The sequence below is a fragment of the Convolutriloba macropyga genome, chromosome 14 (genome assembly GCF_964194025.1).
Source record: "Convolutriloba macropyga chromosome 14, txConMacr16.3, whole genome shotgun sequence".
Taxonomy (NCBI): domain Eukaryota; kingdom Metazoa; phylum Xenacoelomorpha; order Acoela; family Convolutidae; genus Convolutriloba; species Convolutriloba macropyga.
Window position 1 is genome coordinate 42794499 of NC_134481.1, and position 25077 is coordinate 42819575.

Consider the following 25077-nt stretch of genomic DNA (forward strand, 5'->3'; position numbering starts at 1 on the left):
ATATAACAATAACCAATATTTAATTGCTTATCTACATCCTGTATAACGTGATCCAAAAAGAGTTAGTAAATATAATAAAACAGAGTATATTAATGAGATAAAATTAACAAAGCTTCCACCTCCATATGATTATTATCACTTAAAGAAAATACAAGAACTTATAAGATTAAAATATTATTTAATGTGTTTAATCTAATAAAATTGAAACTATTAATCCTGTTTTAATCTATCATAATTATTCTAAAGGATGCAATAAATTATACTGGGATAATCATTACTTCCTATGCAAAGATGTATCATTCTTATTAAGAAAATAATCTAAACATAAATGTTATCCATGTCTAAAATGTTGTGTATCATTTCTAACTGAACATGCATTAAATAAACATTTGGGTTTTTGTAATACACAGAAACATGTGGGAAGGAGAACATTCCGTAAAGATGAATATCTAAAATTTGATAAGTTCCATTATAAAAACAGAGTACCATTTGCTATGTATTATGATTTTGAATGTATAATAAAAAACAAAAAACACATTCCTATTGCTTGTGGTTTTATATAAAAAAGTGACTATCCTGATATATTAGAAGATAAGTATGAAAGTTATTCCGGTGAAGATATATTTGATTGGTTTATAAGTAGAGTGAACATAATAATAAATTATTTAAAGATATATTTGAAATTAATATTCCACTTAATGAAGATACTATCACTCCACTTACTACTGAGTGTTTCTTTTGTAGGGAGAACTTGGGCAATGACATTGTTAGAGATCATGATCATCTAAATGGTAAATTTAGAGGTTATGTTCACAATAAATGTAACATCCAAGCTAAGAATTCATTCGTACAAATATATGCATTTAATTCTACTATTTATGATAATCACTTATTTATAATTAAACTAGCAAAAAAGATTAGACATAAAGTATTAACTAAAACTGATAAGAATTATATTAGTATTGATATGGGTTATGCAAAAGCGTTAGATATGTTTAGGTTCTTCCATCCACTTAGCTTAGATGCTATAAGTAAAACATGGAGGGATAAAGATTGTGTAACATTAAACAAATTTGGGTTATGGAGACGCAAAGGTAAATTCCCATATGAATGGTTTGATAGTATAGATAAACTACATGAAACAACATTACCACCTAAGGAAGCATTCTTCTCTATGTTGAAACAAAGTGGTATTACAGATAAAGAATATAAGCAAGCAATAGATTGTTGGAATAATACTGGATTTATATCAAAAAAAGACTATATGATATATCTTAAAAAAGATGTATTATTATCGGTAGATGTATTTGAAAGGTTAATATATAAGAGTTTAGAATATTATAAAATAGATCCTTGTTACACACATTCATTCTACTCCTGGATTAACTTGGTTATGTGGATTGAAATATACTAATGTTAGACTTAAAAATTATAAGGAAAATACAGTTAATATTTATGATACAATACAACATGGTATTAGAGGTGGGTTAGCTTCAGTATTAGATGATTGTCATGTAAATTGTAAAAATAAAGAAATAGATCCTGAGCATACAGGGAAAGAGAATTATCTAAAATACTTAGACTTCAACTCATTATAAGCTTCTGCTATGGTTCAAGCTTTACCTACTGGTGAGATTGTTACACACATTCATTCTACTCCTGGATTAACTTGGTTATGTGGATTGAAATATACTAATGTTAGACTTAAAAATTATAAGGAAAATACAGTTAATATTTATGATACAATACAACATGGTATTAGAGGTGGGTTAGCTTCAGTATTAGATGATTGTCATGTAAATTGTAAAAATAAAGAAATAGATCCTGAGCATACAGGGAAAGAGAATTATCTAAAATACTTAGACTTCAACTCATTATAAGCTTCTGCTATTGTTCAAGCTTTACCTACTGGTGAGATCAAAGTATGTGACACTCTTGATTATCTAGCTCTAGCTCTACGAAAGGTTATATCTATGCTATTAATGTATTGATGTAAAGTATAATGATGAGTTGAAACAAAAGACAAAGAAATATCCATTGTTTGCAGAAAAAAAGAAAGGCTAACATTGATCAGTTTACAGACTATCAAAATGAAAATAAAAACAAAGGATACAAACCAAATGAGAAGTTAATGTTGAAGTTAACGGATAAAAACGATTATGTAATTGATGGGGAGATGCTAGATTGGTATTTAGCAAGTCGTTTGATTTTGGAAGATATTACAGTTAAGCAAAAGTTAGAGTATAGTAAAAGTGAGTGGCTAAAGCCTTATATTGTGTTTAATATTCAGAAAAAAAAGCTAAAGCTAAGGATGATAAATTAAGGGTGATGTTTTCTTTAAGTTATTGAATAATGCCTTCTATGGAAAAGCAATAGAAAATGTGTACAATAGACAAGATGTTGAGTTAGTTAATGAAGTAGATAGATATATTAAGTTAATGGAAAATATTAGTTTTAAATATGCTGTAGAGTTTGATGATGATCAGTAGCTGTACATGAAACAACAGGTAATGTCAATTTGGATAATTTAAATTATATTGGTTTTGTTATATTAGAAAAAGGTAAACTGTTTATGTATAAAGCTATATATGATTACTTTGAGAAAGAGTTAGATTGAATTTATCATTACATAGATACTGATAGTATATTTATAAATATTAATGTTCCTTTAGATAGTGATATAGAAACTGAAATGAATAAAATAAAAGATATATTACATAATAATGAGTTAGGAAAGATGAAGGATGAGTTACCTAATGATACTATTATAGAAGCCTGCTTCCTTGAAGCTAAAGCATATTGTTTATAATACAGTTAAGGTGAAAAAGAGAAAAAGTTAAAAGGAATAACTAAAGCTACTATTAAAAATCAAATTACTATTGAACACTATAAAAACGCTATATATGATGCACTATAAGAACTAAAATTAACGCTAAGATTGAACACTATAAGAACGCAAAGATTGAACACTATAAGAACGCTAAAATTAAATATGTAACTAATTATACTATTGATAGTAAGAAACACCATTTAGAAACAAAAGAATAAAATAAAATAGCTATTGATCCATTTGATGATAAAGGTATTAAAAGTTGTAACGGTGAGTTTAGATTTTACAACTAATTTTTATACAAATATTAGAAAAATTTAAAAATTTATAAAATATCAGAGTTAAGCTGGTTTTTTACTCAAGTTGTTTTCGCAAGTTGGTTTTACGTGCTTGTTACACGGTCTCACAAGTTTTATACTAGTATCTGGGGACGTCCACTGAAGTCAGTGGGGATAGAACCCAAACTATCCGTCTGATAACGGTTAATTACCAGCTTAACTCGGCACTAGTGGTTTGCACTAAGTGAGACGAGAAATGATAGATTTTAAATATAAAAGAAGTGAACATAGAGTAGTGGATATATAAAGGGAACTAGAGTAATGTGCATATTGGTACCGTATCGCGGCTCTATGAATTACTAACAAATATAGTATAATAAAAAAGATACGTCAACAGAAAACATTCATTTATTGCCCTATGATCAGCTTATATAGAAACTTATTATCAAACTTTACATAAATTTTGGTCTCTGATCAGACTTTCACTGTTGACCAGACTGTTGTGCAATAGTTGCCTATACTTTCGTGCGGCTTCTGATCAGACAGTGGTCAGACTTTCGGCTCTGATTTGACCTTGTGTGACCCTAGACCAAGCTATCCTGCAATCCTTTACCATTCCCATCCCTGTAATTTGGGTCGCACCCTATACCTTGTGTATGACCTGAAAGATCTGATCAGAGTCTGTTACCAACCTGGGTAGCGACTTAAAATTGAATTTAGAGCGAAAATTTTCACAAGAGAATATCGATATGTGTACTAATTTGCTCTATATGTGTTCGTAATCTGCAGTTAATAATGTGAGAGCCTTTACAAATTAGGCTTATTTTCATTTATGCTTAAATGGCATTTTTGAAAAAGAGTTACAAATTCGAATCATTTGCTCGAGAAAAAGTTGACGTTTTGCGGCGTAATGGTAAATTTCAGTGTTTTTGCTCTGGTGATGCAAAATTGAACACAACTAAACCAAACACAAGCCAAACAAATCTAGCCACGCGGTCATAAAACGAAAGCAATGGCCTCAATTGTACAATTTTGAGCGCGGTTATCAAGCTGTTGTTGTCCAACAAAATAAACGTTACAAAAAGAAAAAAACGTCAAAAACAATCCGTTACAATTTTTGAAGGCAAAACTATCAGATAAATGTTACACGGCGTTTTAAACTCTGCGAATGAAACTGACAGAGACAATAGTTATGGGGAAAGCGAGGCCAAGGGACATATCAAATATCTGAAAGGTTGGTTTCTCTTTAATTAGTTTGTTGTCTTATTTGTATATATGCAAAACTTGATGCAAAGTTTCGTCGAAGCACTGTTTGCACAAAACATAAGCGCTTTGTGATGAACTAAAACCCGTGTCAAAACTCGATGGATAACAACCTGTTTTGTCCCACAAACATAATTTTGTTTGATAAATTGAACCATGAAAGGACCACTTGTATTGACAACGACTCCCCTGGCTGACCCGTCTTAGATACCATATTTAAGATCATATATGGTTCCATCCGTTAAAAAACTACTAAGTTGAAACGATAATACTGGATTAGAGGGCCGATGAAAGTTGCCATTAATGAGAGTACTGGAATGGACAAGACAAACAGAAAAATAAAATAATAGCAAACATTAATTACGAACAAAACTGCATGTACATATATAAAAAACACTTAATGACAAAAAGAGAATAAAAGCAGATAAACCTTGAACTGAACAAATTAATCTGTAATTCAACCTATCTTTATTGGATAAGACCAGCGACCTGTCGATAATGAAACTTTGTAACAGGCCGACAAAAAAGAGCAAGATACATTTCTATTTTTTGAAAACAACCAATTTCAAATTTATTGAATACGTATCAACTCAGCTCAACAAAAGTGTTAAATTATACGTCATCGGAGGCAAATGAGACCTGGTATTATCCTTAATATGGCGGACAATTAAAAAGAGAAACAATAAAAAGTATTTAAAATTTAAAAAAGCTGAGCCGAGACTGTTAAAACTATAGGTTATTCTCGGAAAATCATAAATTTCTTGAATTTCATATTTCTCAAGGCTAACCCATTTTTGTGATAATATGAAAGAAAAACTATCAAAAAAGCTCAGAAGTGGTCAACTGTCCAAAATTAATTATTTTTATGAAAACGCTTAAGTACCAAAGCCAAAAACCAACAGTTTTGGAAAAACCATTGTAAAAACTGGATCTTAGTGCACTAGAAAAAGAATTCGACCTGTTGTTTCAGAGACAGCTAGAAATTTTACAGATATGTGGCAAAAATGTCGAAGTCCAAAAATCCACTGATTTCTATAAAATATTTCAAATAATCAATCAAACCATAAACTGTCAGCTTAAAACAAAAACACAATAATTTTCAACTGCACTGGAAACCCGTTCTGCTTATTTTTAGTGAGACCAAACTACAAGACGCAATGAAAACAACAAATACGGACAGAACACAAAATTTCACAAATAAGTTATCGAAACCACCGAGTTATTAAAATATTAAGACAATGAAAGCAATCAAAGCTTTAAATTTAAAAACGTTTTCTTGCTTGCTTTCATGTGATTTTAATTTGGCCTTTTTTGTGATTGGTCTTTTTGAAAAAAAAACAACTACAAAAACAACCAGAAACATTGATCAGTATCTCTGGAGGTCAACAAGAGGTCAGTTAGACTTCGTCATTTTGACATTGAATGCAAAAACTGTGTCTGTCATCAGAGGTCATATGGTTTCATTTAATTAAAAATTTGAGATAATTAAGATCTGACCCTCAGTGTTGAAAGTTTCCATGCTGAGTTCATCTGGCGTTTGTTCTTTTGACCTTTACCTCTAAGAATACTTGAAATAGTGCTCTTTAGAAGACTTAAGCTATTACGGGTACGGATAAAATAAATGACTTCTGCTGGGTATCTTTCGTTTGATTTTTGGGCTATGAGGGAAACAATGAGTTTTATGAGCTTGTGTGATGGGACTGTTCCACCTGTGGTGGCAAAAAACCACTGTAAAAAGGATTCATGTTCAATATCCACAATTCTTTTTTGATATTTAAGGCGTTTGAAATTTTCATGTCGATTCCTGCGGTCTGCCCAAGGAAGGCTTGTTGCCTCCCATTTTCAGGGCCTCTCCACCTAGACAGCTTGAGATGCATCGCCCAATTTGGCGCAGAACTTCCCTATCCCAATCGGTCGTACGCCTGGACATTTGTCATGTGGGATCAGTCTGCAATAGATAGTGCTTTTTCGTAATAGTTGCTGGCTTTTTTTGCGAAATATTGTTTTATGTTCATGCTTAACAACTGTTGGAAAATTGTTACCTTTGATAAACAGGTTAAAGGTAAACCCTAATGCTCCACTAGTTTTATTGTTGTTCAAACTGGTAGTAGTTATATCATTCTGTATCTAAACTCATAATAAACGTAATTAAGAGCTGTATAAATTAATTTTTCATTTCTATTTTTTTGCCATTTCCCACAATTTCCCTTATGGAGCTGATTGATGTTCATTATCCGTTTCCAGGTTCAAAAACTTTTGCTTAGTTCTTGCGAGTTCTCTTTGTAGCTCTTAGTTGTCTGTTATAAAAAATCCAAGTGTTTCCGTAATAGGTGATTAACTGAAATAGTTGAAGGTTTAAAAAAGGATTGTCAATCTAAAACTTTCTCATAAACGTTTTCGAAATCTGAGTTCATCGTCAGGTTATAAAGATTACAAATTACTATAAAAAAGCCAGAAAAAAATTCAAATCACTAAAGTCATTCACTCAAGGAAATATAAAACGAATTTTTACATATCTACAGTCGTATCTACAAAATTTTTACATCTTAACAAATCTATATATTCGATTTGATGTAGCAGATGCTTAAACAGACATAAATTACCCTAAACTTACTTTGGTTTTGTTCAATTGTACAGTTGAAATTTTCGTTTTTTAGCGTGTCTTTCTTTCAAGTTGGAATTTCATCTCCAAACTAAGCTTTCAGTGTCAATTCTCGTGTTCGATAATCGTCGCGCGTGTTAAGGGCTGGTTTCAGTGTTCTAATATAGAGCGCCTCTAGTGTAATTAACTTAGACTGATTTCCGCACTGGTCTAATATCTTCCACTGGAAAGCTGTTTTATCAGCGTTGAACTCAATTGCATGTATTCCCATCGGTGAGTCCGCCTTGGCATGCTCTGCAACCATCGTGGTAATATGTCGGCATGTCTGCCCTACATGGATGGATTTGCATCCATTACAGGTGAGTTCATAAACCAGGTGGGATTTGAGGTCTTTATCAAAGCTAGACAGAAGGCTAGGTTAACAGCTCTTAAGTTTCCGAGTGGTGAAAATTGTCTGTACTGGAGAAGAAGTAATTGTCAATTAAAACCTAAATTGATTAAAAAACGAACGTTTTCGAACATTGTGTTCATCGTCAGGTTTAAGAATTAAATGAAATCATTTACAAAGTATATAACCTTGTCTTTGACTCTAATTCTAAGAAATGAGTTGAAATAATATCGAATTTTTGAAACTATGTACAGTTAAAATCACATTTACAACATTTCCGAGTGGTGAAAATTGTCTGTACAGGAGAAGAAGTAATTGTCAATTAAAACCTAAATTGATTAAAAAACGAACGTTTTCGAACATTGTGTTCATCGTCAGGTTTAAGAATTAAATCAAATCATTTACAAAGTATATAAACTTGTCTTTGACTCTAATTCTAAGAAATGAGTTGAAATAATATCGAATTTTTGAAACTATTTTTAGTTAATATCACATTTACAACATTTCCGAGTGGTGAAAATTGTCTGTACAGGAGAAGAAGTAATTGTCAATTAAAACCTAAATTGATTTGAAAACGAACGTTTTCGAACATTGTGTTCATCGTCAGGTTTAAGAATTAAATGAAATCATTTACAAAGTATATAAACTTGTCTTTGACTCTAATTCTAAGAAATGAGTTGAAATAATATCGAATTTTTGAAACTATTTACAGTTAAAATCACATTTACAACATTTTATTTACACTTATTACACTAAAATCAATTGAATTTTTTCCCGCAGTTTTTGAAAATCCCGGTTATATTGCTTTCTATACCTGAAAAGGGATTTTTACGTTCATTCTTATCTATCTTTTTTTTATTTTTTACTTGTTGGACTTGACAGAATTTCGAATTAACATGTACCAGAATAATTTTTGAATTTCAAATGTCAAATTTGTTGCATTTGAACTAATACTTCAATGTCAATTCGCGCCCCCGGTACTTATCGCGTGTATTTAATTGCGGTTTCAGCTTTTTGATGTAGATCGCTTCTATTGTCATTAGTTTTTCAACCCCGCGACATGTATCAAGAATCTCCTATTCAATATTATGCTCTGTACTCCTACATACTACCTCTTAAAAACTTCCTTTATTGAATTCCTCGTTTGAGGGCTCCAGCAGGCTGATATTTTAAGTACCCTAGTTTATTCTTTTGCTTCAAGTTTTAAGGTCTCACATTTTAGCCCCCCCCCCCAAGACACACACACACACACACTCACAAAAGTATAGCCTCCTCCCCGATTATAGTACAATTAAGGCAATGCAAAGGGTACGTTATGCAACCCCCAGTTACAGAGCACGTGTCATTACACAGTAAATCATTATGTAAATATATTACACGTGCGTCTGGAGGTTGCAAATAATATGCGCCCACTAAGCTGTGGGGGCGCAAACGGAAAGATGAAAAAATTTCTTCGGTAGTGGTGGCAGAACGTAAAGTCCCTTAGCCAGTGCCAAATAACCTTATACCGCAATAGGGGATACGGTGAATTCTGATGGCATTATCCGTGTTTGAGGTACCATGAACGAATACTTAATATTATCATCACAACCTCGTGTTAGTTAAAATATCCTGATATTAAAATATTCACGCGAACTTCTTCATCCTCTTTATGATCCGATCATTTCGTGGTAGAGGATTTGCTTTGATGACAAAAATATCTTAATCCTTTCAAACCTCGGTGAGATCAAACAAATCGATCAAGGTGAACGTCAAACTGATCTGATTTGCCGATTATCCTGTTTAATCAGACAATCGTAGTGGCTTTTAGGATTATCGATAACTTAGTTGCTGATGCGATTTATTTTGAATCAAATGTGTCAAACAATGTCAATATTTGAGTGCAGCGAGTTTAATGAGCAAACATCATGCTAAAACAACATTGCTCTATATGAAATTCATCTATATTTCCTTTACAGTCAAGTGCTATGTGAGTAATCTGTATTGACAGTCCCAGGATCTACTCCCCTGTTACATAACTAATTTAACTCTCATTATCAGGCTAGAGGTTTCAAGTTTTTATCAATTTGTTCAGTCGAGCAAATTTGTCTAGTTTGTCCATAAGTGCTGATAAGTAACGCTATTTTCTGTCTTTTGAAAGTGAGAGTTAGTTTACAAGTTGCAAAAGTTGACGTTCTTGAAGGTTGTCTAAATTTCAGACGCGATGAAGATCGAATCTGTCTGTATCGAGTCCTTAAACAGATGTCGCATCTGCGTGATAGGGGGCGGCCCATCTGGTCTGATGACCTTAAGAGCCCTGCAGAGTCTGGACAGTGGCAGATACGACATCGTTTGCTATGAGCGCCATGATGCGATTGGTGGAATGTGGAACTTCAGGTTACTGTTTTTTGGAGCTTAACATTCAAAATTGTGGTCATAGAGCTCGAGATTGTTTTTATGAAAGCATTGAGTACCAAAAGATCCAATTCTTGTAAATTGCTCAATAACTGGATCTAAGACACCAAAAAAGTGCTCGTGTAAAACTCTATGAAGACTGGAAAATAATAAGTAATAGAAGGCCGTCACAAGAAAAATCGTTGTTGTTTTTGTGTTGAGGGCAAATTGATTGAATAACTAAAAAATCCAATCATTGGGTTTCTTCGAAGTCAACGGATTCTTTCGCTATTGTCATTTGAAAACTATTCATTAATAATAATAATAATTGTTCCAACATTTTTTCAATATAGGGGAATATATGTGTGAGGCGGGCTATTTTCTTTTTCTTCAGTCAAATTTTCCCGTTTTTGATTTTCATAAACATAATACCAATTTTTATCGCAGGTTGAAAAAGGGGAGTTTTCGGATCTATTCTGCCCCCCCCCCCCCCAGCTTAGTGAGCATTAATTTTTTATGACCCCAGGCGCACATACTTTGTTCTTACATCGTAACGTGCTATATAACAACATATAATTTGTAACTGGGGGTCATAAAAAACACGCGGGGGGGGGGGACTGAATAGCTACGTTTTTCAAACAAAACTGAAAAAAACAGAAAAAACGGAGTATTTAAAGGGGTTAAGGGTGCTTTAAACTTATTTGAACAAGAAAATTTTTGTCAATTTGTTACGAAATAACTTCTTTTTCTTCTAATTATTTTCCCAAATTTTTATTACTATAGTGATAACCAATGCGTTTCCGATCCAACCGAAGACAAAAAATTCATGGAACGTGCGAACTGATAAAATTTAAACAAAAAGCTAAATGTTAACAAAAGAAAAAAGAAAACAATTTAATTTGTAGTAACTCTTAAACTGCTCTTTTTTTAAAAAAAAAATTAGCACCTTGTAGTTAATTATTTTTTAGCTCGCAAATGAATTCAAATGAAACCTGTGATACTCCTGATGTACAATGAAACTATTGGAAACAATTTTTCTAAAGACAAGGATAAAAGGCAAAAAAATTTAACATCTTTTATCTTTCTAATAGCGTTTATCGAATGTCTCTGGCTTCCTGAAGAAACTATATTTTGTGGAAATTCAGGTTTCTGTATTGTGGAAGAGTTTCAACAGACTCATCATAAAAACGTTATATTTTTATTTAGAGAGAATTTTTAAAAAGTTGGTCTTTTTGCACAATAAAATTGCTGAGTTTGTTCTTTGTAGGGGTCTTTCAAAAACATGGCAAGAGAAAAATAACCAGAGAAGAGAACGAAACGTTTTTTGTTTAACTTTCTGAATTGAGAGACTTAATTTCTTTGATGTTAATTCTTGGACATTACAATTGATCACATATTGATTAGCAGCCTCATTTAAGCTTTATATATAAATACTTTCAATGCTTTCACTTGAATTGAAAATTTATTGAAGTTAAGTCCAGTAGAAAGTTTTTTTGCAAAGTATTAATTAGCCAGAACTCTGCACAATATAATAAAAGGCTATGTTTGGCTCTTACCTGAACTGCTCACATGTGGAAGCTTTGTGACATCAGAAAAGTAGAACTTGTTAAAGAAATACGAAAAAAAATCTTTTAAAAATTTCTTTGTTCTTTCAACTGATGCTTTGTTGAGTTTTAAGCATACTTTCTCCAATTCATCCACAATCGATTGAGCGATGAAATTGCATGCACCAGAATTCACCGGCTTCGGTTAATTGGTGAACAAAACGTCAGTTGTTTGGTTGGAAAAAATATATAGAACCTTAACTTCATACTTTTTGTGATCGATTTTAACGTAAGAATTGAGAAGACGGAAAATTTTTCTTCGTTTGGTTTTCTTTAAATTGCAAAAATTATGTAAATATAGTTTATCATAGACTTGATATTCAAAATAATAAATTCCTCTCTCAAAAAACTAAAAATGAGATTGACTCAATGTGATTGCTATGGATTTTATCTTGAACTTTAAACAAAAGAAGTAGAAAAAGGGAAATTCTATTCATAAATGTGATTTCATTTTTTGAATTTCTCCGTCGGTTTTAAGCCATTAGTTTGTAAACTGATCGCAGCGGATTGTTTTACAAATGGCGGTGTGTTTGGAAAATGCTTCAATTTGTGCTTCTAAAACTGATCATCAAAATAGCTTTTCGTTTCAAAACAATGAACAGATTTTGATAAACTTGAGACTTCTGTCGGAGCCGTCTTGTTGTTACGTGAACCGCTGATAAAACAAAAGTTGAAAGGCTTTATGAAATCTTGCTGTGGAATTATTACCGACCTTCATAATTACAATCTTGTTCAAAAAGATTAGAAGATCTCAGGAAGCTACGAGATCTATCCAGCCCCCCCCCGCGCGCCGCCGCTCCATCGCCTTCTTTGATCCGATTATAATTTAAAGTGGTGTTAATGGTGTTATACAGAGGGTAGCATTGTTAAAAAATATTACGATAATGGGATACAGAGAGCAGATCCGAGTTGCGTTTTCCTTTTTTGTCGCAATGAAGAGCTAACTCAAAATATGCTCTAATTTTTTGTTGCAGAGGTTTGGAGGGAGTTGACGAAGACGGGATGCTGGTTCATTCCTCAATGTACTACAATCTCATCACAAACAACCCCAAGTATTGGATGGAGTGTCCGGAGTTTCTCTTCCCCCAGGATGATACCGAATGTGATGATTCCGGAACTTCTTGTTATCCTAGTTCCAGACATGTTCTGAATTATTTGACTAACTTTGCAAACCATTTCAGTTTGACCGACAGCATCAAATTCAAGTCTTGGATCGAATGGGTGACGTTTGACGAAAGCACCAACAAGTTCCAAGTCACAATTCGAGATCTTCGGAGTGATGTGAGGCGAAAATATGTTGAAGACTTCGATTATGTCATTGATGCAAGTGGGCATTTCACCCAGCCAAATTACGTGTCTTATCCGGGAGAAGAAACCTTCCCTGGAACTGTAATGCACGCGAAATTCTTCTTAGATGCATCACGCTATAAAGGTATGCGATGTTCGCCCCTTTCCCTCCCTTAATGAGAACCTTCCCATCTTAACGCCTACCGAGCAAAAATTATTACTGAATTGTTATTTTACCACAATAACAATTGAATGAATTGAGAGTGAAACCATCTGGGAACCTTATCTTTACCATCCCGCCAAACAAAATTTTACAAATGAAAAACTTAATTACGCAATTAATTTGATTTTTGAATTAACCATGGACAGCATTTTTTAATATTAAATTGATAAGTGCAGTCTGGTGAGAATCCCAAACACAAGTAAATCTCATCGAGTTTTAACCCCTGAAGACCTCATAAGTAGTTATAAACTAAGTTAGATTCAACAATTAGGTTCGGAAAATTAGTTGATGACACAATTATTGATGCCCATAGCGTACCGGCGTCAAACAGTAGGTTATGATCGCATGTATTAATTGTAATAACTAGTATCGTCTCTTGCTAGTTTTGGTGATTCATTTCTTTTGTCAACAAAAAAATCGGGGCTTGTGAGAATAATTAGTTTCTCAGATGAAATTTCTTCAATTTTGTCTGATTTGAGGCTTATAATGCGGAAATGATAAGAGAACAGCTCTTCTTCATTTTAGGAAAGAGAATCCTGTTGGTCGGGTCTTCTTTCTCCGCTGAGGATTTAGCGGTGAAGTCAATCGCAGGTGGAGCACAGAAGGTGACTATTTGTTACAGATCCTCACCAACTAACCTCACATTCCCTCCTGGAGTTGACGAAAAACCTCTCCTTACTAAAATTGAAGGCAGTACAGTCAGGTGAGCATGTACTTTTCTCTTTATTACAAAGAGGCTGGAACAAGTTGGACGTCGTATATAAAAAACATGGTTAATTTCCTCCAATACAAATAAAAATAAAATGCAATTGTTAAAGAGGGCGCTTGCTGTCTGTGTATGGCCTCCAAGAATTTCAAAGCATCGGGATCTGGGTTTTTAATTTGAAGCATCGATTCAAAACCTCTATGGAAACCTTTATCGCATGCTTGGTTCTCGGTTGGTGTTCAATCGTGCCATGATACACATTCACATTAAGAGTTTTCGCCTAATCCCATTCCTGTTGAGGCGACCGAGATATACTTCCTCAAAATAATCAACTAAATCCGGAGATTCAAAATCTTGCAACGATATCTGGAGAATTTTGAACCAAGATTTATTAATAATAATAATAAATTGTTTATGGTTGGTACAGGATAATTATCATTAATTTTACAATGATTGCAAAAACAGAACACTATTTGTAAAATCAATAGAAATCGCACCAACCAAGAGCACACTATTAGGTCTCACTGACCTGTTTTCAAGTGCCTCTAGCGGAAAATAATTCACTGTCAATACCTATTCACTAAGGGTAAATCAAATTGTTTCTTTTTAGTAAATTGAAAACAAAAGAGACAAAAAAATAAATACCATAATCCGTAGTTTTGTTTTTTTGTTAACTAAAAATTGCTTCCGTTAGTTGTTCATTTTCCAGTATGAAATTGTCTAAAAAATTGTGTGAAAGTTTACGTATTTCGTTTTTTTTTTCAGGTTTTTTACTTTGTCTACAAACATTGGTTCGATTATTAAAACTAGGTTTAATAACCTTCTTAACCTTGTATACAAACAATTTTTCACGCATGAGTTCTTACTAGTTGAGATCCTTTTAGACCGACTGCCTGAAAGGTTTTCTAGATCCTGTCCACTCAGCAAATTTGACAAGGATGCAATTTTGCATTCGCCCCGAAGGATATTAATCAGAGTTTTGAAAAGTTCATATATGTGAAGTTCCCTAACAGTGAAGAGTTTATGTTCTTCTCTCAATGAGCCCAGCGATTCGAAACTCCTTTTGTAGAAGATAATTTTAATTAACCGTTTTGTAAGTTTTTCCAGATTTTTTAACACATTTTTGGAAGTTGAGCCATAGATGAGAACTCCATATTGCAATATTGGCTTGATGTATGTTCTAAAAACTTGGATCATTTGACGAGATGTTAAGACTTTTCTGAGCCTGTAGAAAATGCCACAAAACTTAAGGCGTTTTTCGATGTAGGATACATGATGTTGGAAACTTAATTGACAATCAATAATCACACCTAAATATTTGTACTGCTTTACTGACTCAATCGTTTCATTACCGAAAGAAAATTCTTTTTCAAACTGAATTTTCCGTCGACCATTAAGGAGCACGTTTTTTGTTTTATTTGCGTTGAGGACCAGCTTGTTTTCTTTTATCCAATCATTTGTGTCATTTAGTGCTAACTGATGATTGTTCAGTAGTTCAATGTTCCTACTTCCTGTTATAATTGCTGTGTCATCAGCATACAGTATTAGATCTGTTTCTTTCTGCATTGATTTGATGTCATTAATATAAATAAGGAACAGAATTGGTCCCAGTATAGACCCTTGGGGGACACCTGTTTCTACAAGTTTCAACGAAGATTTCTTTGTTCCAATTTGAATGTATTGCTCTCGGTTCTTCAGGAACGATTCAATAAGCTTATATGTTTCCTTACGAAAACCATAACAAAAACATTTTTGTAACAAAAGTTTGTGATCAACTGTGTCGAACGCCTTCCTTAGATCGAGAAATGTGCAGCAAGAAACATTAGTTCTGTTTGTCCATAATTGACGAATTGTTTCCACCAATGTAGCAATGGCATCAACTGTGCTCCGTTTGTTCCGAAAACCGAACTGTTTTTCACTCAGAATGTGATAGCGATCGAGGAACTGTACCAACCTATTATAGATCAGTTTCTCAAAAATCTTCCCGATTGTCGGTAGCAAGGAGATTGGCCTGTAGTTTGTTGGCTTATGTTTGTCACCCTCCTTGTGTAAGGGTACAACTTTGGCAATCTTTAAAGCATCAGGAAAATAACTTCTGATAATGCATCTATGAAACAATCGTTCCAAACAACTTGCTAGAGGATCAGACATTTTCTTTAGAAATATGTAATTTAGGCCATAGCAGTCTAAGCAGTACTTAGGTCGAATTTTATGCAGTGCCTCTTCTATTTCTTTTTTGGTAATTTTGCTAAAAAAGAAAGTTGATGTTTTTGGGTGGTAATTTAGTTTTATTGTTGGGTTCAATTTCAGACGAAAGTTTTTTCCCAATACTCGCGAAAAAGTTATTGAAGTTTTCAACTTGGTTTTGGGTGAAAATATCTTGTTCTGGTTTTTGTGATTTTCCCATCAATTCGTTGTAGATGTTGAAAAATTCTCTCGTATTTTGCCTACTTTCCACGTGTAATTTTTCTTGATAGAAAGTCCATCTTTTTTTCCTTACCAAGTTTTTTACAAGATTACTTTGTTTTTTGTATGCAAGTTTGTTTTCTTCGGAATTTATTTCATTTTTCTTAGTTGTTTCTTTTTAGTAGTCTCTTTTTTTATTTCATTGTCAATCCAGTTTTTTCTTTTGCTAGGTTTCACTTTTTTCAAGGGACAAAATTTGTCTAGAGTTATCATGAGACTACTGTGAAGCTCAGAGATCTGTTTATCAATTGTTTTCATGGGGCTGCAGAGACTTTTTAGTTTTTCTCCTAAAAAATATTGGGCCTCTTTGAGCACATTTTCATTCTCTAATGCTTTCCAATTTCTCGTAAAAGTATTTGATTCTTTGCAGTTATCATTAAAATTTGTGTTAAAAGTTGCTAGTACAGGGTGATGATCTGAAACATCCGATTGGTCCACTTTTATTTTCAATGGAATGTTGGAAAAAAAGATGTCCAGGCATGAGTTTGAAGAAACAGTTTCCCTAGTTGGTGTTAAAAGTTTTGGAATATCTAAGTTGTTTCCGTTCATTAGTTTTCTCAAACGCTTTTGCTTAATTCCATTTTGAATCATATTAACATTAAAATCACCACAAATAATCTGATGAGTTTCTGGTTGATTAACGAGTTCATCGAGATATTGATCTAGTATCTCGAAAGTCTCAAAAGTTGTGGCGTTAGGTGGAATGTATACAGATGAAATTAAAAGTTTCGATTTTTTCAGTTGCACCGAAACACTAATGATCTGCAGATTGTTTGTTGTTAATTTCTTTTCCACTCGGTAACAAAAGGTTTCTTTCGCATAAAGACCTACGCCTCCCCCTCGTTTTTTTCTTGAAGCTACTAAAAGGGGATGGTAACCATCCAATTTAAAAATTTCACACGAATTCTGTTCAGAAAGCCAAGTTTCTAATGCAAATCAAGTCAGGTTTCAATTCCATGGTATTCAAGTAAACATTAAACTCGTCAAAGTTTCGCGGCAGTGATCTCATGTTTTGCAGCAAAATCAATGAATTTGTAACGCAAGCGTCGTTTGTGTCTCTGTTGAACATCAGTTTTTTCTCATAAAATGCTGATACACAGGCCAAATCGATCCCCCGCACACATAACAATAGCCTAAATTACATTTGGTTTTTGCGGCTCTTCACATATGAGGGAGAGAGAAAAAATTAAAAGATACGGGATTTACCCAAAAAAAACTTCACACAATTTCAAGCTAACTTTTTCACACAAATTCAAACACTTTTTATCATAATTCAAGCTATCTTGAAGTCATTTTAATTGCACATTCTACGCTGATTATTGGAACAGTTTTCTTCAACAAAATGCGTTGAGTTGATTTACATTCTTGGACAATTGAGTCTTTACTTTGTTTATTAATTTTGTAAACCTCAATTAGCATTGATTTGGGGAATCGGCCAAGATTCCTTTTGTTGTATAATATGGTGGATGATACGTCATTGATGTGCTAAATTGAAGTCATTTTTAATGGCAGATTCTACGCTGATTATTGAAACATTTTTCGACAAAAATGGGTTGTTGCTGCTAATTCTTGGATAATTGAGTCATCTTTACTTTGTTTATTAATTTTGTAAAACTCATTTAGCATAGAATCGGGTGCGTGTTTGTTATTTCGAATAATTGGTCATTAAGTGTCCAAATTGGGTTTTTACAGTGTGCTTTTTTTCTAATTTTTCTTTCACAATTAGTGGGATTTTCGAGTTCTCTCTCTATTGTAAGCAAACCCGTGATATATAGGCTTTGTTACTCCTTTCTTGGTTTTTTTGTAACAAATTTTGGTGAAAGTGCGAGTTATCTATATAGCTGGAACTTGTTGGTTTAAGTTTTGCTAAATTAAGAAATGGGCTTTGTATCAAATTTTTGAGCTATCAAGTCTATCAAATGTTTTTGGATAAGGATAACCATATTTTTCTTTTTGATTATATGTAGACGCATTTAATACAATACGTGCCAAAAGTTTGATTGAAAACCAGACAAATGGTCTTAAATTTTTGGTATCTTATATATGCAACAGAAAAATTTTTCCTTTTAACTGAACGGTGGTTTTCCCCTCCCTCACAGTAGGGGCAAGAGACAGAAAAATGACTGTGTTTAGGTACCACGGAGGATGGGGTTTCAACACTCTTAGGAAGCGCAAATATAAAAGAGCAAAAATGTGGTTTGGACGTCACTATTCTGAGTGATTTTTATTTAGTTTGGGATATTTTTCTATGTGTTCCACTTCATTTATCCCCGAGTTTTTTTTACTATGAAGGTAATCTTCTATAGAGCCCTCAAATTGAAATCTTTGAAGAACACTGATTGAATCAAGTCGAATTGGTGTCACTTAAATGTATGATTTATGATATCAAGGCGAGAATGTGTAATACAGAACGTGAACATTTGATATTGAATCACTTGAAGTTTTTTAGGCATGCGCTTTTATTTTTCTGCTTTTACGTTTTTCATCCAAATCACAAGATTTTTCCTTCAAGGTCAATTTGAGGCCTTTTTTCGTGATGGCTTATTTCCAAGGTTTGTTCTGATTTTAAATAAACGGGGGTTTTCCGTGGGGTTTTTGTTTTTGAGACCCCAATGTACCGATAAGAGTATTTCATGTAAAATTTTGAAAATATTTATTTAGTTATGTACTTGAGTTAATTAGATTAGTTAACTCGACCTCAAATTAGTAAAAGCGAGCTTAAATTTTTATGCTTAATTTCTTCGAAAAAATAAACTGAAAGTTTAAATAAAATCGATTGCTTTCTAATATCGCCAAGTAACATTGAATGCTTTTTAATGTCGCCTATTTAGCTGAAAAAGGATTCTAGAATCGTTAAGGGGCGGAGATGATCACTAAGGGACAGAAACGACTAGATTTAGATGATTTATTAATTTTCTTATTCAAGGCACAGGTGGAGACGATGTTGATTGGAGCTAGTTACCGTTTTGTCATTAGCCCTCAAAGTTTAAGATATGATTACTAAATTCAATCAGGTGTGTGAACAAGTTGAATTTTAATTTCTTTTCCTACAAATTTTGGGTACAATATCTGGCACATTTACAACCAGTGTCGTTTATGGCCAGCAATTGTTAGGGGGTGTAAACGTTGTATACATGAGAAGCTGAATGCTGAAAAGTCCATTTCGTGATATTAATATAAAAACATTTGTTAAGGTTCCGAGATGGCTCTTCGAGTGAATATGATGTAATAATCTACTGCACGGGATACCTGTACGACTATCCCTACATGGAGAAAAGTATTAGACTTAGCATAACTGACAAAAAACAGATGCCCCTGTACAGACAAGTGGTCCATCCGAATAACACGAAACTAATGTATGTTGGAGTACAGAACCTAGCATACACATTCCCTCTCTTCTGGTTACAAGGACATCTGTGTGCTCAGATTATTAATGGTGAGACCTTTCGACTTTTTTTGTGACTTGAGAGTGCTTTTTTCAAAAAATTATGAACCCAAAGTTAAACAAATTTACATGCTCTTGGGATAAATGATATGCAAGTTTATTAAACCCTCTTGTGGTATTAAATCTTTTCATTATGCTTCGTATTTTGGAATTGGATGTTCACAAGTCTTGTAATGTTTATTATGCTCATGATTACAGTTTCAAAAAAACGTCAGTTTAACAAAAATAGATACTAATCGCACTGTTTTAAGTTATATCGCATGATGCTGTTTGTGCTGGGTAAAAATGTTTGTTGGGTTCTCACCCATTATACTATTTGGGTATTATGGTAACCCAAAATAACAGTTAGAACCCTGGTAAAAAGTTGAAATAGATGTGAGGGTTACTGAAATATCAGAGATGTAATGGGTAAGAGATAATTATTGCTTGTTATGATTGCTTCTCGTGAAATCATGGTTGTTAAGACTGACTTTTCTTAAAGAAAAATGTGCCTGCTAATCTATAAATATCGTTCAATATTTCAGGTGTGTCTGTTCACGGATAAACGGGTTGTGCTTGTCTCCACGGTTTATTTCGTATCTTCTTTTCATTTTTAAACTTACCCTTGAATTTTGATCATCAGTTGTAAATTTTCCCTTCAGGTGATGTGAAACTGCCTTCGTTGGAAGTCATGAAGGAAGATATCGCAACCGGTGAGGACAAGCGATCGAAGCACAAAAGTATTTTGGAAGCTCTCGAATTTCAAAGCGGGTATTTAAACGAGATGTCGCAGCTTTTGGGCAAACCTAGCGTCGATTCAATGCATTTCATTCGACAGTGGCTAAAAGACCGAAATGAAGACATTGCTCATTATAAGGAGAAAATTCATTTCGAGTCCAAATACAGATGAGATAGACAAATCAACGCGAATTATGGTAGTTTTGAGTAATTTTGTAAATTTAAATGATAGTTTAACTGCAAAGTTTTGATTTTTTTTTAAAAAAAATTGGATATATTTTAATGCAGATGTTTTAAATTACCAGCTGTGAGAGATAAGCTTGTGGTTAATTGCTCTCGAATGAGAACCAATTATTGTAAACGGGTCTTTTTTATGCAGATTTTTAGCTAGACTGTTTTTGCGCTTTTTTTCTAGAACAATCTTTAACTTCTCAAGTGACTTTTTCACGCACTTCTTGATTTGCGAGTGATTTCATTGCTCTCACCTCGAAATAAAGTTGTAATGCAATCGAAACTGATTGTAATAGAGACGATGATCAGGACCTGATTTTCATGTTGTTAATACCTCAGTCGAGGTTACGGAATCGGACTCAGGAGGTCGGGGTTCGAACCCTACTTTCGGTTGATGTTTTTGCACACATGTCGTGAACAGATTTAACTTGGTTTTGTATTCGTTCGGGGCTTTTATTGTCGGAAGCAATGCTGTGATTTCAATAAAGGTAAGAAAGGGCTCGTGTGAAAAGGGCTGACGAAATATTGCAGGTCTAGTTCACAAAATTATAAAAATTTTAAGTTTTGTTCACAACCCTCCCCCCGCCCATTTTCAATTTTCTGAAATGAACTGTAATGTTTTGATTTTCGCCCGTATATTTTTTTTGTTTTACCCTTTCGATTAATTTTGATGGCAGATTGTATACGTTATCTAATTAAGGTTAGCGTGAGTTGCAAGAAAAGTGCAGTGGGCAGCTTATAGTTCTGATGATTTATAGGACGCTTATCTAACCGAATGATTTTGATTTTTTAGTTGTGTCGCCAGTTTTGTTTGATTAATAGCCGCACAGCGATAGCTGAGACTATTATTGGCCTTCTCTTGGTTTTTTTTTATTTCGTCGTCATGATTTTTGTTACGACCATATGACGTCACAGCCATTTTTTGTTCATTCGTTCATGCAATTTCAACTGAATTGCATGTCTGACGTCATTTTTTGCTCTTAGTGGAGCGAGTTTTTTTGTTCCTGCGCGTGATTAAATTTTTGGTCACACTTGACTTACCTCACTCTCAAAAATGACTTCCTCACTTTGAAATTGACTTTTATTTACTTTAATTCAAAGAGATAAGGTCAAATGGGTGTGTATCACTCTAAATGAAGGTTATTTGAGATCAGCTAATAGAGGCAGCAATAACTTATACAGATTTTTAATCAAAATATAACAGATCAGCCTTCAATGAAAAGACGATTTTTTTTAGACTGCCGATCTACGAATCTATTGCGGCTATTTTCTGGCAATCTGCCAGCTATGTTTGTTTTATTTCATAGGCTATTTGAAATTATATAATCTTTGTGATGAAGTGCAGTCGCAGTTTCCTGGCAGTGCCAAAGCTAATGATTTTTAATAATTTCATTTTGGTTTGTATGCGTTTGTTGCTGTTTTATAGAAGTTCATTTTATAGAAACATATTACTTTGTTTTTGCTTGACATTTTGCTTGTTTGTTTTTAATTGCCTCCAAACGAATCTTGTATCAATTATAACGGTTTTAGCACTCAGAGGTCATTAAATTCTGTTAGAGCTTTTCGTCTTACTAGACTCTAAGTATGAAATTAATGGAAACTGTTTTGGAGAAATAATTTCATGGTGTGAAGTGCGGTTCTTACACTTTCACCTTTTCCACCCAACCCCCCCCCCCCCCACCCCTCAACCACTTCTCACTCCTTATCAGGCCCAATTCCCTCCTCTGCACATTTTTCCGCCCGTAACCCAGCGCGCTCACCCCAGGTCCCTTCAATTAAGCTAAAGCTAACCTCCCTCAACCGTAGCTAGCCATTAGCAGAGCAAACCACTCGCCAGTCTTTTGAGAGCGATTCGCCCGACCTTAGTCGGTTATGTTTGCTGTGTAATTTGCTTCAGATTTAAGAAAGGCAATGTATAGGTTCTAATTAATGGAAGGTCAAAGGTAGCTGGTGAAAGCACAGATGCGCGAGCCTCGTTAATAGTTAAGAGTATCTAACTGTAGCTAAATGTTCTGTATTCTGTGACAACCTTTAAGATCTCGATTTTTTCGATTTCAGACATTTAAGCTTAATGTGCATTATAACGTAACGAACAATGGTGTTAGGAAAGACGCAATTTCTGTCCTTTAATAATAGAATATGTTGAAATGCTAAATTAAGGAATTTAATTCCTTGAATCCGTTAACAGATGTAACTATGTTGTGATTTTTGGGGCGTCATCATCTTGTCAAACGGGTAAATTTTCGAACGAGTAAACCTCTCCTCGCATCATGTCAGTTTTAGTGAAGAAGCACTCAGGGATGGTGTTATTTGAAATTATATATCTACGAAAATTCTAATTGTGGGTTGTTGCAATTTTAACTGTTGCTTTTACTTTAGAATTTTTCAATACAAGCATGGTCACTATTGACGAAAATTTGTCCGGTTTATTAATAACATCAAATGAAATTGATATCTTTCGTGACACTGTTACTGTTCATTTAGTGGACGGTAACGAATTTCTGATCAGATTTGATTCCCAATTCAACGCAGGTGAAAAGTAAAAACAGGATGTCGAACCAGGTGAATGAATTGGTGAACAAAATTAATAATTAATAAGAATATGGCAAAATACAGATAAATTTCAACCAGATAATTGTATATCAGTTGCAGTTGAATCTGCTGCCTCAAATGTAACGATATGAAGATCAATTTTTTCTCCAAGTTGCGTGAAATTTTGATTGCTTGCTACTTCTTTCTACGACCAAATCTAGGAATTACAAATGACTTCGAAAACTTTTTGCCCGAAATCAAAGTCACAGAACTTAGTCATTCTTTCACGCGCTGCTCGACCATTTCTGAAACGCAAGTTTTTGTCCCTAACGGATTTCAGAATTTGCTAATTATAAAAACTTCGCTTTCGGATTCCTGTTTGTTAGATGGAGCGGTGCTGGAAATTTCCACGGATGATTCTAAAGCTCAGCTCAATTACGCAACTACAAAAGCCGAGTATGTGAACACAGAGAATTCGCCTTGTATAGCCGTGAACAGATTTAACTCGGTTGTGTATTCGTTCGGGGCTTTTATTGTCGGAAGCAATGCTGTGATTTCAATAAAGGTAAGAAATATTACGAGGGAGCAGAACCAGTAAGAATCAAATTGTTAATCATTGTTAACAAACGACGTTTGCTGTGATTATCCAGCCACTGTGGGTCTATGTTACGCAAGGTTTAGACAAAATATGACTGCTTCTTGAGTAAACTTTAAGGCAACTATAAGTCCTCTATAACTGGCTGCTAGGCTGTAATCAGAAGTAGGGCAAACTGTCTGGCATAAAGCACTGTGTCTTGGGGAATGGCGATTAAACGAGCCGACTTTAGGATGATGAAATGTTCAAATGGAACTGCAATGGACAATTTAGACTAAATTAAATGTCAGCAGATGGCAGTTTTTGAGAAAATGACAAATGTCTTTTTTGATCCATTCATTTCAACAACGATATATGGCGGAATATAACTTACTGATCATTTTGGTGCTAAGAATTTTTTCTCAACAGTTTAGTATTTGAATTTGTTTAATCGTATTTTAAAGTTTTTGTTAAATATTGGAAATGTAGCGAATCGAAGCGCCTCGATAATACTTTTCTGGTAAGCTTTTTCACTTCTTGGCTTTTTTTATATAGAAGATTTTATGACCAACCGCTCTTTGGAGCTGTGTAATTGATAATCTTAAAGTATGTTGAAGTTAATTTTGTGTTCTTGAAAAATTTTGAGAAATGTGGCATTTTTATTTTATCTACGGATAAAAGTTGGATAATGACAACTTCTGTGTGAGTCAGGAGTAACTTTTGCTTTGTTACTACGTTCGTTTTTGGTGAAACGTTTAATTGCATGGTCATTTTAAAAAATACCAAAATCGTGTCCAGCGTGCCGTAATTTAGGATTTTCAAAATAAAACTGATCAACTGTGCATGAGCTTTTCTCTTTTTAATTGCGCTCGAACGAAGTTTGATGCAATTATTGTAAACGTGGTGGTCTGTTTACGACTCAAAGAGGAGTATTGGGTTTCTCCATTTTTTTAGCCGAAGCAAGTTGTTCAAGACTTGTACTTTTGGCTTCTGCATTAGAATGTTGACTTCTGTTTTTGAACAAAGGACTTTAACGGTAGCTTAGTTATTAATGCATAGTGATTAGGTACTGCTGGTAATGTTAATCGTCGTAAGGTTATTTTCAGAAACCCCCACCTACCTTACGTTTCACTCATTGTTTCAACTGCATCAAGTAATTCGAGCTGTTTTTGCAGTTTGGTGAATATGTTTTGAGTTCAAAATAACGAAATAAAAATCGAGAAAAATGATAAAACATTGAGACTTTGTTTAATCAGAAATAGGGAAATCGAGCACAGTTTATTAGAGTAAAGGGTAGCTGATGATGCTATTAAACTTACTGTTCGTCGTTTAAAGGGCTGAATTTGATAGACTTTTTGTATATTACATCAAAAATTGTTCGCATTTTTCTTAACAACGTTTTTTTATAGAACCAGAGAATTGTCCTTTTTTAGTTAGTTTTGCAATGGAGCACATCAACATGCATTCGGTAACTGTCTGACAACCTGCCAGCTTTCTGTTACATATTCCGACAGCAATTGTCTGACAACCTTACATATTCCGGCAAAAAATTTTTTGC

At 33.8% G+C, this 25077-nt stretch overlaps 2 protein-coding genes across 6 annotated transcripts in view; both read left to right on the forward strand.

Moving 5' to 3' along the window:
• The first annotated feature begins 3982 nt into the window (after positions 1-3982).
• Positions 3983-20469, forward strand: LOC142353478 (trimethylamine monooxygenase-like). Of its 4 annotated transcripts, none has more exons than XM_075405733.1 (7): positions 3983-4342; positions 9560-9737; positions 12313-12770; positions 13374-13551; positions 19215-19456; positions 19990-20031; positions 20107-20237. In XM_075405733.1, exons 1-6 carry the CDS (start codon positions 4249-4251, stop codon positions 20007-20009), a joined length of 1170 nt encoding a protein of 389 aa, XP_075261848.1. In that variant the 5' UTR covers positions 3983-4248; the 3' UTR covers positions 20010-20031; positions 20107-20237. The 4 variants fall into 4 exon arrangements, with proteins under 4 accessions (XP_075261848.1, XP_075261845.1, XP_075261847.1 ...); XM_075405730.1 differs by having other exon boundaries at positions 19990-20036; positions 20107-20121; XM_075405732.1 differs by having other exon boundaries at positions 3984-4342; positions 19990-20250.
• Positions 20470-22602: 2133 nt separating this feature from the next.
• The window catches only part of LOC142352810 (uncharacterized), a 38198-nt gene continuing 35723 nt past the window's right edge, over positions 22603-25077 (forward strand). The window contains exons 1-2 of one of the 2 annotated variants that reach the window (XM_075404944.1): positions 22603-22648; positions 23332-23510. Coding sequence is in view for 1 of the 2 variants with exons in the window: in XM_075404943.1 (XP_075261058.1) it covers positions 23094-23510 (417 nt within the window). In the remaining variant the exon portion in view is untranslated. Of the gene's footprint in view, positions 22649-23006; positions 23511-25077 lie in introns of those variants that run through there. The other variant, XM_075404943.1, reaches the window with a different exon arrangement.